Source organism: Myotis myotis, unplaced genomic scaffold (assembly GCF_014108235.1).
Source record: "Myotis myotis isolate mMyoMyo1 unplaced genomic scaffold, mMyoMyo1.p scaffold_m19_p_3, whole genome shotgun sequence".
In the NCBI taxonomy this organism is placed as follows: Eukaryota; Metazoa; Chordata; class Mammalia; order Chiroptera; family Vespertilionidae; genus Myotis; species Myotis myotis.
The window spans coordinates 22390773-22405099 of NW_023416335.1; the positions used below are offsets into that span (position 1 = coordinate 22390773).

General features: G+C 40.6%; 1 protein-coding gene across 1 annotated transcript in view; it reads left to right on the forward strand.

Annotated features, from left to right (window-relative positions):
• Positions 1-14327, forward strand: part of LOC118649823 (A disintegrin and metallopeptidase domain 3-like) — a 116943-nt gene that overhangs the window by 36556 nt on the left and 66060 nt on the right. The window contains exon 7 of the mRNA XM_036297238.1: positions 3385-3450. Within this exon, the coding sequence (XP_036153131.1) occupies positions 3385-3450 (66 nt within the window). The remainder of the gene's footprint in view (positions 1-3384; positions 3451-14327) is intronic.

Sequence of the window (14327 nt, forward strand, 5' to 3'; positions counted from 1 at the left end):
CTCAGCCTCACCTTTGGCAGGGCATAGAAGGAGGGGACCCCACCTGCTAGGGGCCCCAGGCTGTTGGGGGGCCCAGCCTGCTGGGAGCAGTGGCTACACCAGGCTGCTTAACTCATGCCCTGCTCCAGCAATCTGGCTCTTTCCTACCACTCTGGACCCCCACAATTACTGTATGACTCAGGAATTCCATTTCTAAATACCAAAAAAAGAAAGGAAAGAAAAAAATTGCACAAAGACCTGTACATTAATATTTATAGCAGCTTTATTTATAAAAGCTGAAATGGCTACAAATGATCAACAGGTAAATGTACAAGTAAGTTGCAACGGATATTTTCAATGGCACACTACTTAGGAAGATACTAATGAATTACTAATAATCACAACATGGATGAATCCTGAATGAAAGAAACCAGATAGAAATGAGTACATGTCATATGATTCCATGAATATGAAATTCTAGAATAGATCATTGTAACCTATGTTGAAAAACAAACAGTAGATCATTGGTTTCCTTGAGCTGTGTGGCTATTGACTTGGAAGAGGGTAATGACAACATTCTTGGTCTTACTTATGGAAATGGTTACATGGCTGTATATATTAATACCAACAATGTAACTGTATACTTAAAATGGATGAATTTTACAGGGTTTAAGCCACAATGAAGTCAATATAAATACCTAAAAGTATAAAAATGATGGAGGCAATGTTTGGGGGAAAGTTGATGGGACTTTGTTAGCTTGAAGGTTGGAGCAGGATTTTGGAGGAAGGTTTTGAGAGAAAGGAAATATGGCTTCTCCCTCATTGCAGCAACAATTTTTTTGAATATTCTTTTTTTTTAATATATTTTATTGATTTTTTACAGAGAGGAAGGGAGAGAGATAGAGAGTTAGAAACATCGATGAGAGAGAAACATCGATTAGCTGCCTCCTGCACATCTCCCACTGGGGATGTGCCCACAACCAAGGTACATGCCCTTGACCGGAATCGAACCTGGGACCTTTAAGTCCGCAGGCCGACGCTCTATCCACTGAGCCAGACCGGTTTCAGCTGAATATTCTAATTATAAAAAATATAAAGTAAAAGCTTCTGATTGGTGCCTAAAATATTTGTTTGGAATCTCACCTGCTTATTTACTTAATTGGCATGCATTTTCTTATTTTCCTATTATCTGTATTTTTATGTGTCAACAAGAGGCCCGGTGCATGAAATTGTGCACTGGGGGGGGGGGTGTCCCTCAGCCCAGCCTGCACACCTCTCGCAGTCCGGGACCACTCAGGTGATGACTGCCTGCTGGCTTAGACCCGACAGTTGGAAATCCCTCTCGCAGTCAGGAACCCCTCGCTCCTTACTGCCTGCCTGCTTGCTGATCCTTACCACTGCTGAGAAATTTGGATTCCTTCCTCTGTGGTCATACAACTGTCACACACCAGGCAGTCACTCAGAAATAAGTTGGCATCAATCAACTTATGGAATTCTCCCTTCTCTCCATTCTACTGAGCCGCACTCCAGGCGTTGACTGCGGCATTCTCTTGGTCATTACTTTTTTTCCAAAACGTTACAAAGTTTATCCTATACTAATAAAAGACAAACATGCAAATTGACCATACTTTCACTATACCTTAAGCCATGCCCATTATCCAATCGAGGCGACTATATGCAAATTAACCCAGCCAAGATGGCGGCCAACAGCCATGGAGCTGGAGCGAGCAGGAGGCTTGCTTGCTCCAGTGATGGAGGAAGGCAAGTTTCCCCGCCTGTCGCGGCCCGGCTCTAAGATCCACTGAAAGCAACAAAGTTTCAATTATAGAAGGTAAACAACCCCAGATACCTGCTTTCAGCCAGCAGTGGCCACGGAGCTGGAGTGAGCAGGAGTGGGTTGTCCCTGGTGATGGAGGAAGCCACGCTTTCCTCAGGCCTCCGCTAAAGGCAACAAAGTTTCAATTATAGAAGGTAAACAAATCCCAGAAGAAAAAAGAAAAAAGAAAAAAAGGAGAGGCTGGGAGCTTACATCGCCAGGGTGCTTGGCCGGCCTGAAAATGGCCCTCAGCCCCTCACCCAGACTGGCCAGGCACCCCAGTGGGGACCTCCCACCCTAAAGGGGGTGTGGCCAGCCTGAAAACAGCCATCATCCCCTCACCTAGGCTGGCCAAATCTCCTTGGGGTGAGGGTCCCCACTGGGGTGGACATCCTCCGAGGGGTCCCACACTGCAAGAGGGCATAGGCCAGGCTGAGGGACCCCCCGAGTGCACAAATTTTTGTGCACTGGGCCTCTAGTATGAACATAACCTACAGAGATGCAGCCTCCTTTGTAGAAACAGGGAAGGAAGGGTGGTTAAGTAAGGCACAGGGAGCTGCAGCAAGCACCAGCTGTGGGAGGGCCAAAGGGGACAGGGAGAGGAGGTTGGCCCTGGGGTGAGGCCCTAGAGACATTGCTCGGAAAGTAGGAATCTTCTCTGAGTGCCACATTCTGAAGCTGAACTAATTGGCCAAGCTGAGGCAGAGGTGAGTGGCCATATCAGTCATTTTTGGTGTTGTTTACCCTTTCCCACCCCAGCTCTTTTGTAAAACCTAGAGCCCTGTATTTGAAAGGTCCCATCCAGAGCAGAGGCCCTGGAAGGGGGTGAGAGGAAGTGAGCAGGGCAAGTTTGAAAGCAGATATGCCTGTGTTCTGAGGATGGCTGGAGACAGTGGTGAGAGGTAGCAGGGGAAGGGCTCTCATACATACCCTTCAGGCCACAGGTGAAGGAGGCCAGGGGAGTAGGGTAGGGATGGGGCAACATGGCCCCAGCCTCTTAGGTATCCATGTCTGTCCTCTGTGCTGTAAATGGAGGAAAGGGTTGCCTCTGAGGAGGGGCCAGGTCAGGCCAGGTGACCATCATGAGTTCTGGCTGAGGTGATGGTCCTCACCTTGAGATGCCATCTAACTGGTGATGGCAGAGGGCCCAGTGCCTCTTCGCTTCTTGAAGAACATGTAGTCAATGAGGAATGTGGCTTCCAGCAGTACAGGCTTCACTCTCACGTCCAGATCCAGCGGGAACTGCAGGCCAATGTCATGTGCATCTGTGCGGGCTTCTTGGAGTAGCCCTTCCCCCAGATCAGAGTCTGAGGGCCGGGAGGAGGGATGAAGAGGTCTGCATTTCAGCCGCTTGCCAGTCCCCGCTTGCCAGTCACCGCTGCCACTGATTGATCAGCTCCAGCTCCCTCAGCTCCCTAGCCTCGCATTCGGTTGACCTTTGGTTGTTTTGGATGTTATGGATCCTGGGTTTTTATATATGAGGATATTTATTTATCTATATCTCTCTGTGAACATATATAATGCACATAGTTATAAACCATATAAGAATTTAAAAATGTTTTATTTATCTCATGTCCTCTGTTTCACAGAAAAAATCGGATATTGCACTATTAACAAGAACTCTGAAAATACAAATCATTATGGAAAAAGCCTTGGTATGCATTATTGATACATTTCATCATATCTTTGTTTTGTGTTTAAATTCAAAAGGAATAAGAAACATCCTTTCTTTGTAGTGCAGATATAATTTAAAGTGTTCAAGATGTGTATTTCAATACAGCAGGGCATAAATATATGTCAATTGCTGCCGGGAGCCGGTCCATCCTTGCTGTTTCAAGGGACCTGGCATATATGGCATACTGTTCTTAATATGTTTGCTCCCCTTAGCGCTGTGTGTTTTAACCAAGGTCACCTCTCCGAGAAAGGTTGTTTCCCCAGGTAGGGATTTTTCCTGAAGTTAGGGAGGGAATAAAACCTCTTAACTAAGTGCCAGGCGGGTAATTAATCACTTTAACTACGAACAATCATGCTTAAGCTACATAATCTTTACTCCCTGGAATGGAGATAAGAAACGCCCTAACCTTTGGAATAGAGATTGATAGGATTGGAATCAACTGGTATAAATACAGATGTAAGAACACAGAACTTAGAAGACAGAACCTATACAGAACCTAGAGACAGAAGAACTTCGCTGGAGAGAACATGGCAAAAGATCCTGGACTGAACCTGACTACAGAAATTGGCAAGAGAACCTGACTAGAACCTGGTGACTGAACCTGGCTGGAGAACCTAGCGAGGGAACATGGCTACAGAACCTGGCTGGAGAACCTGGAGAACCTAGCAAGAGAACATGGACACAGAACCTAGCTGGAGATCCTAAGCAGAACCTCTCTGGAGATCCAGACCAGAACTTGGCTGGAGATCCTGGCTGGAGATCCTGGCTAGGCTGCTGATCAACTGAACACTGTCTCCGTGTCATTCTTTCTTTGCTGACTCCGTCCACACCTTTGGGGACCCCTGGACCCGCTGTGGTTGGACCCCGGCAAATTGCTTCTTCATTGAAATGCGCAGACCAGTATTTATGGTATTGATATCTAAATCAGTATGCAATTCCTGTAACAATGTGTAACTTTGTATGTGTGGGAGGCTTCTACTACACTATAATACATTGGATTATAACTAACAGCAGTTGTTTCCAATCCACCCCAAATTGTGGTGGTGGTGAAATTTTCTGTCTTAAATTGATTTCCATTTTAAAACAAGTATTTCTTCTATTACTCAATTGGTGATTTCTGTTATTGAGTATTTTCTTTCATAAGATTATTTTATGCTTTTTTATAAATACTTGTGATGCCTGGTGGAAGTTTTATATATATATATATATATATATATAATTATATATATTTTTATATATAATTTTATTTATATATAAAGTTTTATATATAAATATAAATATACATAAAATTAATAATGGGAAGAATTATTCATTGTAATGTTCATGTAGTTATGGGAATTCTTAACAAAGCCATATAGATTGGAAGTTAAAAAGTTTAATTTGTCTGTTATCACTGATATTTTTTCACCAGTCTCTCAATGACTGCCATAATGTTCTATTTTTTTTTCTTTTTAGGTTCTTTATTGTTTGAAGTATTACCTATGAATACCCCCCCCATTGTCCTCTCCCCATTCATTCCCACCACCCCTCTGCAAATACCCTCACCCCACCTACTGACTGTCCATGGATTATACTTATATGCATGCATACAAGTCCTTTGGTTAATCTCCCCCCCACTTCTTGTCTCTTCCCTCAGAGGTTGGATGGTCTGTTTAAGGCTTCTGTATCTCTGGATCTATTTTATCTTGTTCATCAGTTTATCTTGTTCACTATATTCCACATATGTGTTAGATCTTGTTATATTTATCTTTCTCCTAGTGGCTTATTTAGCTTAGCATAATGCTCTCCAGGCCCATCCATGCTGTTGCAATGGTAGGAGTTCCTTCTTTATTAGAGCAGCATAGTATTCTATTGTGTAGATGTACCACAGTTTTTAATCCAATCATCTGGTGATAGGCACTTAGGCTGTTCCCAAATCTTAGCTATTGTAAGTTGTGCTGCTATGAACATAGGGGTGCATATGTCCTTTCTGATTGGTGTTTCTCCTATCTTGGGATTATATTCTTAGATGTGGGAATACTGGGTCAAATGAGAGATATATTTTTAATTTTTTGAGGAAACTCCATACTGTTTTCCACCGTGGCTACACCAATTTACATACCCACCAGCAGTGCACAAGTGTTCTTTATTCTCCACATCCTACCCAGGAATTGTAGTTTGTTGATTTGTTGATGATAGTTATTCGGACAGCTGTGAGATGGTCATTCGGACAGCAGTGAGGTTGTCCTTTTGATTTACATCTCTAGGATGATTATTGACTTTGAGCATCTATACTAGTAAAAGGGTAATATGCTAATTAGACCAGATGTCGTCCAGATGACCTGCCAGATGTCCTTCCTGAGAAATCCAGGCCGGGTGAAGCTGCCCGCCTACAGTCCCAGGTGCCAGCAGCTCTAGCTGCGGCCCAGGAGAAGCCGAAGCTGCCCGCCTGAGGTCCAGGCGCCAGCGGCTGTGGCTGTGGTCGGGAAAAGGAGAAGCTGCCCATCTGCCCGCAGTCCCAGGTGCCAGTGGCTGTGGCCAGCCCAGGCAAATCTGGCCCGGGTCCCCGGTGTCTTGGGCCGGCCAAAGGGAGGGAAGGCCGGGTCCCGGGTGCTTGAGGCCGTCTGGATGAGGGAATCCTGGGTCATGGGTGTGGGGTGATCAGGCCAGCAGGGAAGCAGTTAGGGGCAATCAGGCAGGCAGGCAGAGGTGGTTAGGGTCGATTAGGCATGCAGGCAGAGGCGTTAGGTGCAATCAGGCAGGCAGGCATGTGAGCAGTGAAGGAGCCATCAGTCCTGGATTGTGAGAGGGAAGTCCGACTGCCTGTTTAGGCCCGATCCCAGGACATATCCCAAGGGGTTCTGGATTGGAGAGGGTGCAGGCTGGGCTGAGTCCACCCCACACTGTGTACGAATTTTGTGCAATGGGCCACTAGTGTTTTCATATGTCTCTTGGCTTTCTATATCCTCTTTTGTAAGGGGTCTCTTTAGGTCCTTTGCCCATTTTTGGATGGATTGTTTATCTTCCTTTTGTTAAGTTGTATGAATTCCTATAAATTTTGGAGAGAGATTAAACCCTTATCGAATATAACATTGACAAATATGATCTCCCATGAAGTGGGCTTTCTTGTTGTTTTGTTGATGGTTTATTTTGATGTACAGAAGCTTTTTGTTTTAATGTAGTCCCATTTGTTTATTTTCTCCATAGTTTCCATTGTCCTAGGAGCTGTATCAGTAAAAATATTTCTACAACATATGTCTGCTATTTTGCTGCTTATGGATTCTTCTAAGATTTTTATGGTTTCTTGTCTTACATTTAAGTCCTTTATACATTTTGAGTTTATTTTTGTGAATGGTGTTACTGGTGATCTAGTTTCATTTTTTTGGCATGTATCTGTCCAATTTTCTCAACACCATTTATTGAAGAGACTGTATTGTCTCCATCATATGCTCTTGTGTCCCTTATCAAATATTAATTGAGCATAATGGCTTGGGTCAATCTCTGAGTTCTCTGTTCTGTTCCATTTGTCTATATGCCTGTTCTTGTGCCAGTACCATGCAGTTTTGAGAACTGTGGCTTTTTAATATAACATGATATCTGGAATTGTGATCCCTCCAACTTTGTTCTTCTTTCTCAGGATAGCTGCAGCTATTTGGGGACTTTTTATATTCCATATAATTTTTTTTTGGAGCATTTGTTCTAGATCTGTGAAGTATGCCATTGGTACTTTAATGGGGATTGAATTGAATCTATGGACATTTTAATGATGTTGATTGTACTGATTCATGAGTATGGTATATTCTTCCATTTGTCTATGTCTTCTTCTATCTCTTTTTTCAGTGTCTTATAGTTTTCAGAGTACAGATCTTTTACCTGTTTAGTTAAGTTTATTACTAGGTACCTTAATTTTTTTTTTTTGTAATGATAAATGAGGTTGTGTTTGTAGTTTCTCTTTCTGTGCTTCATTGTTAGTGTATAAAAAAGCGATAGATTTCTGAGTGTTAATTTTATATCCTGCTACATTGCCAAATTCATTTATTAAGTCTAATAGTTATTTATGGTGTTTTTGTGGTTTTCTATGTACAATATCATGTCATCTGCAAATAATGATAATTTTACTTATTCTTTTCTAATTTTGATGCCTTTTATTCCTTCTTTTAAAATGTATTCCTTTTTTTAAAATATATTTTTTATTGACTTCATAGAGGAAAGGAAAGGGAGAGAGAGATAGAACATCAATGATGGGAATCATTGATCGGCTACCTCCTGCACTCCCCCTACTGGGAATCAAGCTTACAACCCAGGCATGTGTCCTTGAGCAGAATCAAACCCAGGATCCTTCAGCCTACAGACCGACACTCTATCCAATGAGTCAAACCTACTAGGGCTATTCGTTCTTGTCTGATTGCTATGGCTAGCACTTCCAGTACTATATTGAACAGAAGTGGCAAAAGTGGACATCACTGTCTTGTTCCTGTTCTTAGGGGAAATTGTTTTAGTTTTTGCCCATTGAGTGTGATGTTGGCCATAGGTTTGTCATGTAAGGCTTTTATTATGTTGAGGTATGATTCCTCTATTCCCACTTTTCTGAGAGTTTTATTAAGAAAGGGTGTTGGATTTTTATCAAATGCTTTTTCTACATCAGTTGATATGATTATGGGATTTTTGTCTTCAATTTGTTTATGTGATGTATCACCTTTATTGATTTTCAGATATTGTAACAGCCTTTCATCACCAGAATAAATCTCACTTGGTCGTGGTATATAATTTTTCTAATGTAATGCTGGATACAATTTGCTAAAATTTTGTTGAGGATGTTAGCAGCTATGTTCATTGGAGATATTATCCAATAATTCTCTTTATTTGTAGTGTCTTTATCTGATTTTGGGATTAGGGTAATGCTGGCTTCATAAAAAGAGCTTGGAAGTGTTTCTTCCTCTTGAATTTTTTTGGAATAGTCTGAGGAGGATAGGTTTTAGTTCTTCTTTGAATGTTTGGTAAAACTCTCCTGTGAAGCCATCTAGACTAGGGCTTTTGTTTGCTGGAAGTTTTTTTTATGACTGCTTCAATTTCTTCAGTAGTTATATGCCTATTTAGGTTTTTTGATGTTTCCTGATTGAGTTTTGAAATATTGTATTTTTCTAGAAATATGTCCATTTTGTATAGGTTGTCGATTTTGTTGGTGTAGAGTTGTTTGTAGAATTTTTTTTACAATCCTTTGTGTGTCTGTGGGGTCAGTTGTTACTTCACCTCTTTCATTTCTGATATTGTTAATTTGGGTCCTCTCTCTTTGTTTCTTGGTGAGCCTGGATATAGGTTCATCAATCTTTTTTATCCTTTCAAAGAACCAGCCCTTGGTTTCATTGATCTTTTGTACTGTTTTGTTTTGTTTGGTCTCTATGTCATTTATTTCTGCAATCTTTATTATTCCTGCAAAATTTATTTCTGTAATCTTTATTATTTCCTTCCTTCTGCTGGGCCTGTTGCTCTCTTTCTAATTCTTTAAGTTGCAGGGTTAGATAATTTATTATCAGTTTTACTTGTTTTTTATGGTAGGCCTGTAGAGCTATGAACTGCCTACTCAAGGCTGCTTTCACTTGTCCCATAGATTTTGGATTGTTGTGTTTTCATTGTGATTTGTTTCTGGAATGCGTTTATTACTTCTTTGATTTCTTTGGTAACCCAGTCATTAATTAATGGCATGCTATTTAGCCTCCATGTGCTTGATTTTTTAAAATTGTGTTTATTTTAGTTGATTTCTAATTTTGTGCCATTGTGTTCTCAGAAGATGCTTGTTATGATTGTTACCTTCTTGAATTTGAGGAGACTTAGCCTGTGTCCCAATATTTGGTCTATCTTTGAAAATGTCCCATATGCATCTGAGAAGAATGTGTAATCTGTTGCTTAGGGATGAAATGTTCTGAAAATGTCAGTTAATTCCATCGGATGTAGTGAGTCATATAACATTGTTGTTTCTTTGATGATTTCTTGTTTAGGGATTTATCCAGTGGTGTCATTCACAGAAAGGAAGGGAGAGAGATAGAAAGTTAGAAACATCGATGAGAGAGAAATATCGATCAGCTGCCTCCTGCACATCTCCCACTGGGGATGTGCCCACAACCCAGGTACATGCCCTTGACCGGAATCGAACCTGGGACCTTTCAGTCCTCAGGCCGACGCTCTATCCACTGAGCCAAACCGGTTTCCGCATTCCAGAAGCTATTTTTAATGTATTTGTGTGCTTCTGTATTGGATGCATATACAGTGGGGCCTTGACTTACGAGTGTCCAGACTAACGAGTTTTTTGAGATACTAGCTGTCTCTCGACTGATTTTTTGCATTGAGTTGTTAGAGTAATTTGAGTTAACGAGTTCCTTAATGAGCTGCTTAACGAGCTCGGTCTCAGAATGAATTAAACTCGTAAGTCAAGGCCCCACTGTATGTTTACCAGTTATATCCTCATGTTGAATTGCTCCCTGTAGTATTATGAAGTGGCCCTCCTTTTCTCTTCATGGCCTTCTTACGGTCTATCTCTTGGGGCCTAGTCTATTTTGTCACATATAAGTATTGCTACCTCTATTTTTTCTCATTTTCATTTGCCTGAAAAATGTTTTTCCCATTCCTTCACTTTCAGTCTGTGTGAGTCCTTTGTTGTGAAGTCGGTCTCTTGTATACAGTGGATATATGGGTCATGTTTTCTTTTTTTTTCTTTTTTTTTTTTTAAATATATTTTATTGATTTTTTACAGAGAGGAAGGGAGTGGGATAGAGAGTTAGAAACATCGATGAGAGAGAAACATTGACCAGCTGCCTCCTGCACACCCCCCACTGGGGATGTGCCCGCAACCAAGGTACATGCCCTTGACCAGAATGCGAACCTGGGACCTTTCAGTCCGCAGGCCGATGCTCTATCCACTGAGCCAAACCGGTTTGGCTGGGTCATGTTTTCTTATCTGCTCAGCTACCCTATGTCTTTTTTTTTTTTTTTTTTTTTTGAGCATTTAGTCCATTTAAATTTAAGGTTATTATTGATAGGTACTTGTTTATAGCCATTTTTATTCGTTATTCTTGTGTTCCTTCTTCCCTATTTATTTCTTCTTTTTAGAGAAGTCCCTTTAGCATTTCTTGCATTGCTGGCTTTGTGTTAATAAGCTCCTTTAGTCTTTCTTTTTGTCTCTGAAGCTCCTGATTAGACCTTCAATTTTGAATGATAGTCTTGCTGGGTATAGTATTCTTGGGTTCAGTCCCTTGCTTGCATTACATTATATATTTCATTCCATTCCCTTCTGGCCTGATCTGTTTTTGTTGAGAAATCAGTTGATTGTCTAATGGAAGACCCATGTAGGTATCTTTCTGTCTTTCTCTGGCAGCCTTTAAGTTTTTTACTTTGTTTTTGATGTTGCCAATTTAATTATGATGTGTCTTGGTGTGGGTCTTCTTGAGTTCATCTTGTTTGAGACTCTGTGTGATTATTGGACTTGTGTGGCCTTTTTCTTCCCAACATCAGGGACATTTTCTGTCATTATTTCTTCAAACAGGTTTTCTATTCCTTGCTCACTTTCCTCACATTCTGACACCCCTATTATGCTAATGTTGTTTTATTTTGTGTTGTCCCAGAGCTCCCTGAGGAGCTTCTCCTGCTTTTTAAGGTTTTTTCTTTTTTTTTTTCCTGTTGCTACTCTGCTTGGGTGTTTTTATCTACCTTGTCTTCTAACTTGCAGATGCGATCCTCAGCTTCTTCTAGTCTATTGTTGAAGCCTTCCATTGTGTTCTTTATTGGAGCTATGTCATTCTTCATTTTCTCTTGATTCCTTTTCATGTTGGTGGCATTCTTATTCATCTCCTTATAAATTCCATTGAATTATGTGTATTTGTCACCCAGATGTTTGAGCATCCTTATTACCATTACTCTGAATTATTTCTCTGACAAGTTACTTGCCTCCATTTTATTTCATTCCTCTTCTGGTGATTCCTATTTTTCTTACTTTTGGGAATTGTATTTTTGTCTCCCCATTTTTTGCTGTAATGTTAAATTGTTTCTATGTCTTAGGTCCAACTGCTTTGCTACTCAGTTTCTTTTGTGGGTGGTGCTATGTAGTTGGTGATTTTGGGGACTCAGTGGTGCTGTCTCTCAGATCTCCTGAGCTTTGTGATGTAGTGGATCCCCCTACTTGAGCTATTTGTGTTCTCTTGATGTGGTTGGGTCTTGAATGTTAGTTTCTCATTTGTGCATAAAGTCTCATCACGAATTGTCTGGCAATGTGACTCATCCCTGGCCTTGTTATACAAGTTGTTGTGGATGTGATAATGACTCCAGCTCTTATGAAAAGGGTTGCCTGATGTCTCGCTGGTATGTGCTCACTGTGATATCCTGGAGTCCACAGCCTGGGATGAAAGGGTCTTGGCGCCTGAACCTCAGGTACTGTGACTTTGGCCAATGTTCTGTGAGTCTTGCTGGGGTAGCGTCGCTCTCCACTCACTACAAGTGTCCTGGATCCTGTGACAGTGGGAGGCAGCTATAGTCTGCGGTTTTGGCAGTGGGACTCTGACCAGAGTGATTTCCCTCTGTTAAACACGAGGGTGTCCAGAAGCCAGAATCTGGGGATGTGGGAATCTCAGAGTCTGTGGCTGAAACACCATGACCTTGTCCAGGGTGTCGAGTCCTCCATAACTCACCAAGTTGTCCAGAAGCAGGCAGCAGGAGGGGGAAGTCGCAGATCCTGCTGAGGGAGCCATGCGCCCTTGGTTGGAGAGGCATGTGCCCAGTGGCAGCTCACAGAGGGGCCCAGGAGCTGTCTGCCAGGGCTGTGGGCTCATGGATCACATGCTGGAGCAACGCTATTGTGGCGTCCTGATGCCAGCTGCCAGGGAGGGTAAAGTCAGAGTTTCTTTTTCAGGAAGTGTCTTTTGGGAGCATTTAGATTTTTATTCTTGTTCTTACATGGGAATGATACTATATGGCCCAAAACTAGGACCATAAGCATTCAAATTATCCCATACCACAGCCACCCCCATGAAGTTGTTAAAATTAAATCTAGAAAGCTTACTTTCGTCTCTCGAGTAACTATATGCCTTCTTATTGTTCCAATAACAACAGAAGGCATTTTCAATGCAAATATCATCATACAAAGAAAACCTCCAAAGATATTTTTAATAATATTCCCCTTTTGTGTTCAATTTCTCTGTCTTAAATTTTTAAAGTATGACTCCATAAACAGCATATTGATAGGTATGTTTTTCTATTCTATCAGATAATTCTTGTCTTTTCATCAGAAGATTTAGTTGGTTTATGTTTGTCAAAAGTTCCAATTAGTGTTCTATTTGTTCCATCAATTATTTGCTACTTTTTTTCAACATTGCTATACTAGGATCAGTGGGTTATTTTAGCATTTGTTAGCTCTTATGTTCTTTTTTTCTGCTATATCCCTCATTCCAGTGGTTTCTCTAAAGGTTCTAAGTAAAATTCCTTACTTATTATGATCTAGAATTAATTTTACATCCTCCATATATGATGCAACAGCTCATAACAGTAACATTCCATTAAAAATCTTTGTGATGCTATACTATGTTTTCTTCCTCCATGTGTTATGTACCCCAAAATAAAGTTTTTAAATTAAAATTTCAATTTCTGCATAAAGAATTTAAGGAAAGTTGAAAAGGAGTTCAGTTTTTATCATTTCCAAAGCTCTTTATATATATGTATATTTTTTGTAGATCTATGCTTCTAATATTTCTATTTAGCGTGTTGCATTCTCTTCATCTTTTGTTCATCTAAGTTAGCTTTATTTCATCTGTACTTTTAAATATTTTAACAAATTATTTGAAAGTATTTTGAAACTTTCAAAGAAGTTTTAAGAATTCGAATTATACAAAGAACACAACTATATTCTCTTTACCTAGATTTATAAATATTGTATCTTATTATTACTTGTGCTTTCTTCATTTGAAAGTTAGTTGTAGATTGTATCATGGAGCTTTTCTTTTCTAGTGTGAATTTATGTAGAAGAAGATTATTAGCTTATATAACCACAATCAAGTTATCCATCTAAGGAAAAATAAAATTGTCAAAATAACTTTTATCAAGCCTAATATAATTTTACTGCATTGTGGTGGATAATATAATATATGTGCTACTATGTTTTATATCCTAAGAACTATTTTTTGGCCTAATATGAGTCAAGAGATATAAACCTTTCATGTATATTTGAAAAATATACATATTCCATTGGTGAATATAAGCTTTTATATATGTATATTATTTCAAAACTTTGCTTGAGTTTTCCAATTACAGTTAACTGCTGGGGCTTACCAGCAGACACTGAGCAAAGGATGAATGATTGCTCTGACACATGTTTCTGTGAAAGAGAGGGCTAATGGACTGCTTGGCTATAGGAACCAAACAGCCCCATTCGCCTGTCTCCTCAGGCTTTTATTGTAACAACAGCTTGAACTAAAATTAACTATTAGATACTATCAGTAGGGTAAGCATCCTTGAGAAGACATATGCGTAGTGTTCTCTAAGCAAGGACGTTTTCAAGTCTAAATATAAAGATTCCAATAAAACACCCGGGGGCTCAGATTTGTTTGGAAAAGTCAAGGCAGGGTCTGCTGCCTTCGGCAAGGTCCCCTAGAAGCCTCCGACCTTTTGGAGATTCCTCTTTACACACTTTCCAAACAAGTTCTGTGCTTCCCCACAGTTAACCTACAGTTTAACCTATTTTCCACCATGTTCTGTGCTCTGCTGCCTGCTACCGACACCCACCATGTCCCGTGTGTGGCCCCTGGTGGTCAGTGCATGTCATAGCGACCGGTTGTTTGGTTGTTCGGTTGTTCCGCTGTTCGGTCTATTTACATATTAGGGTTTTATATATATAGATTT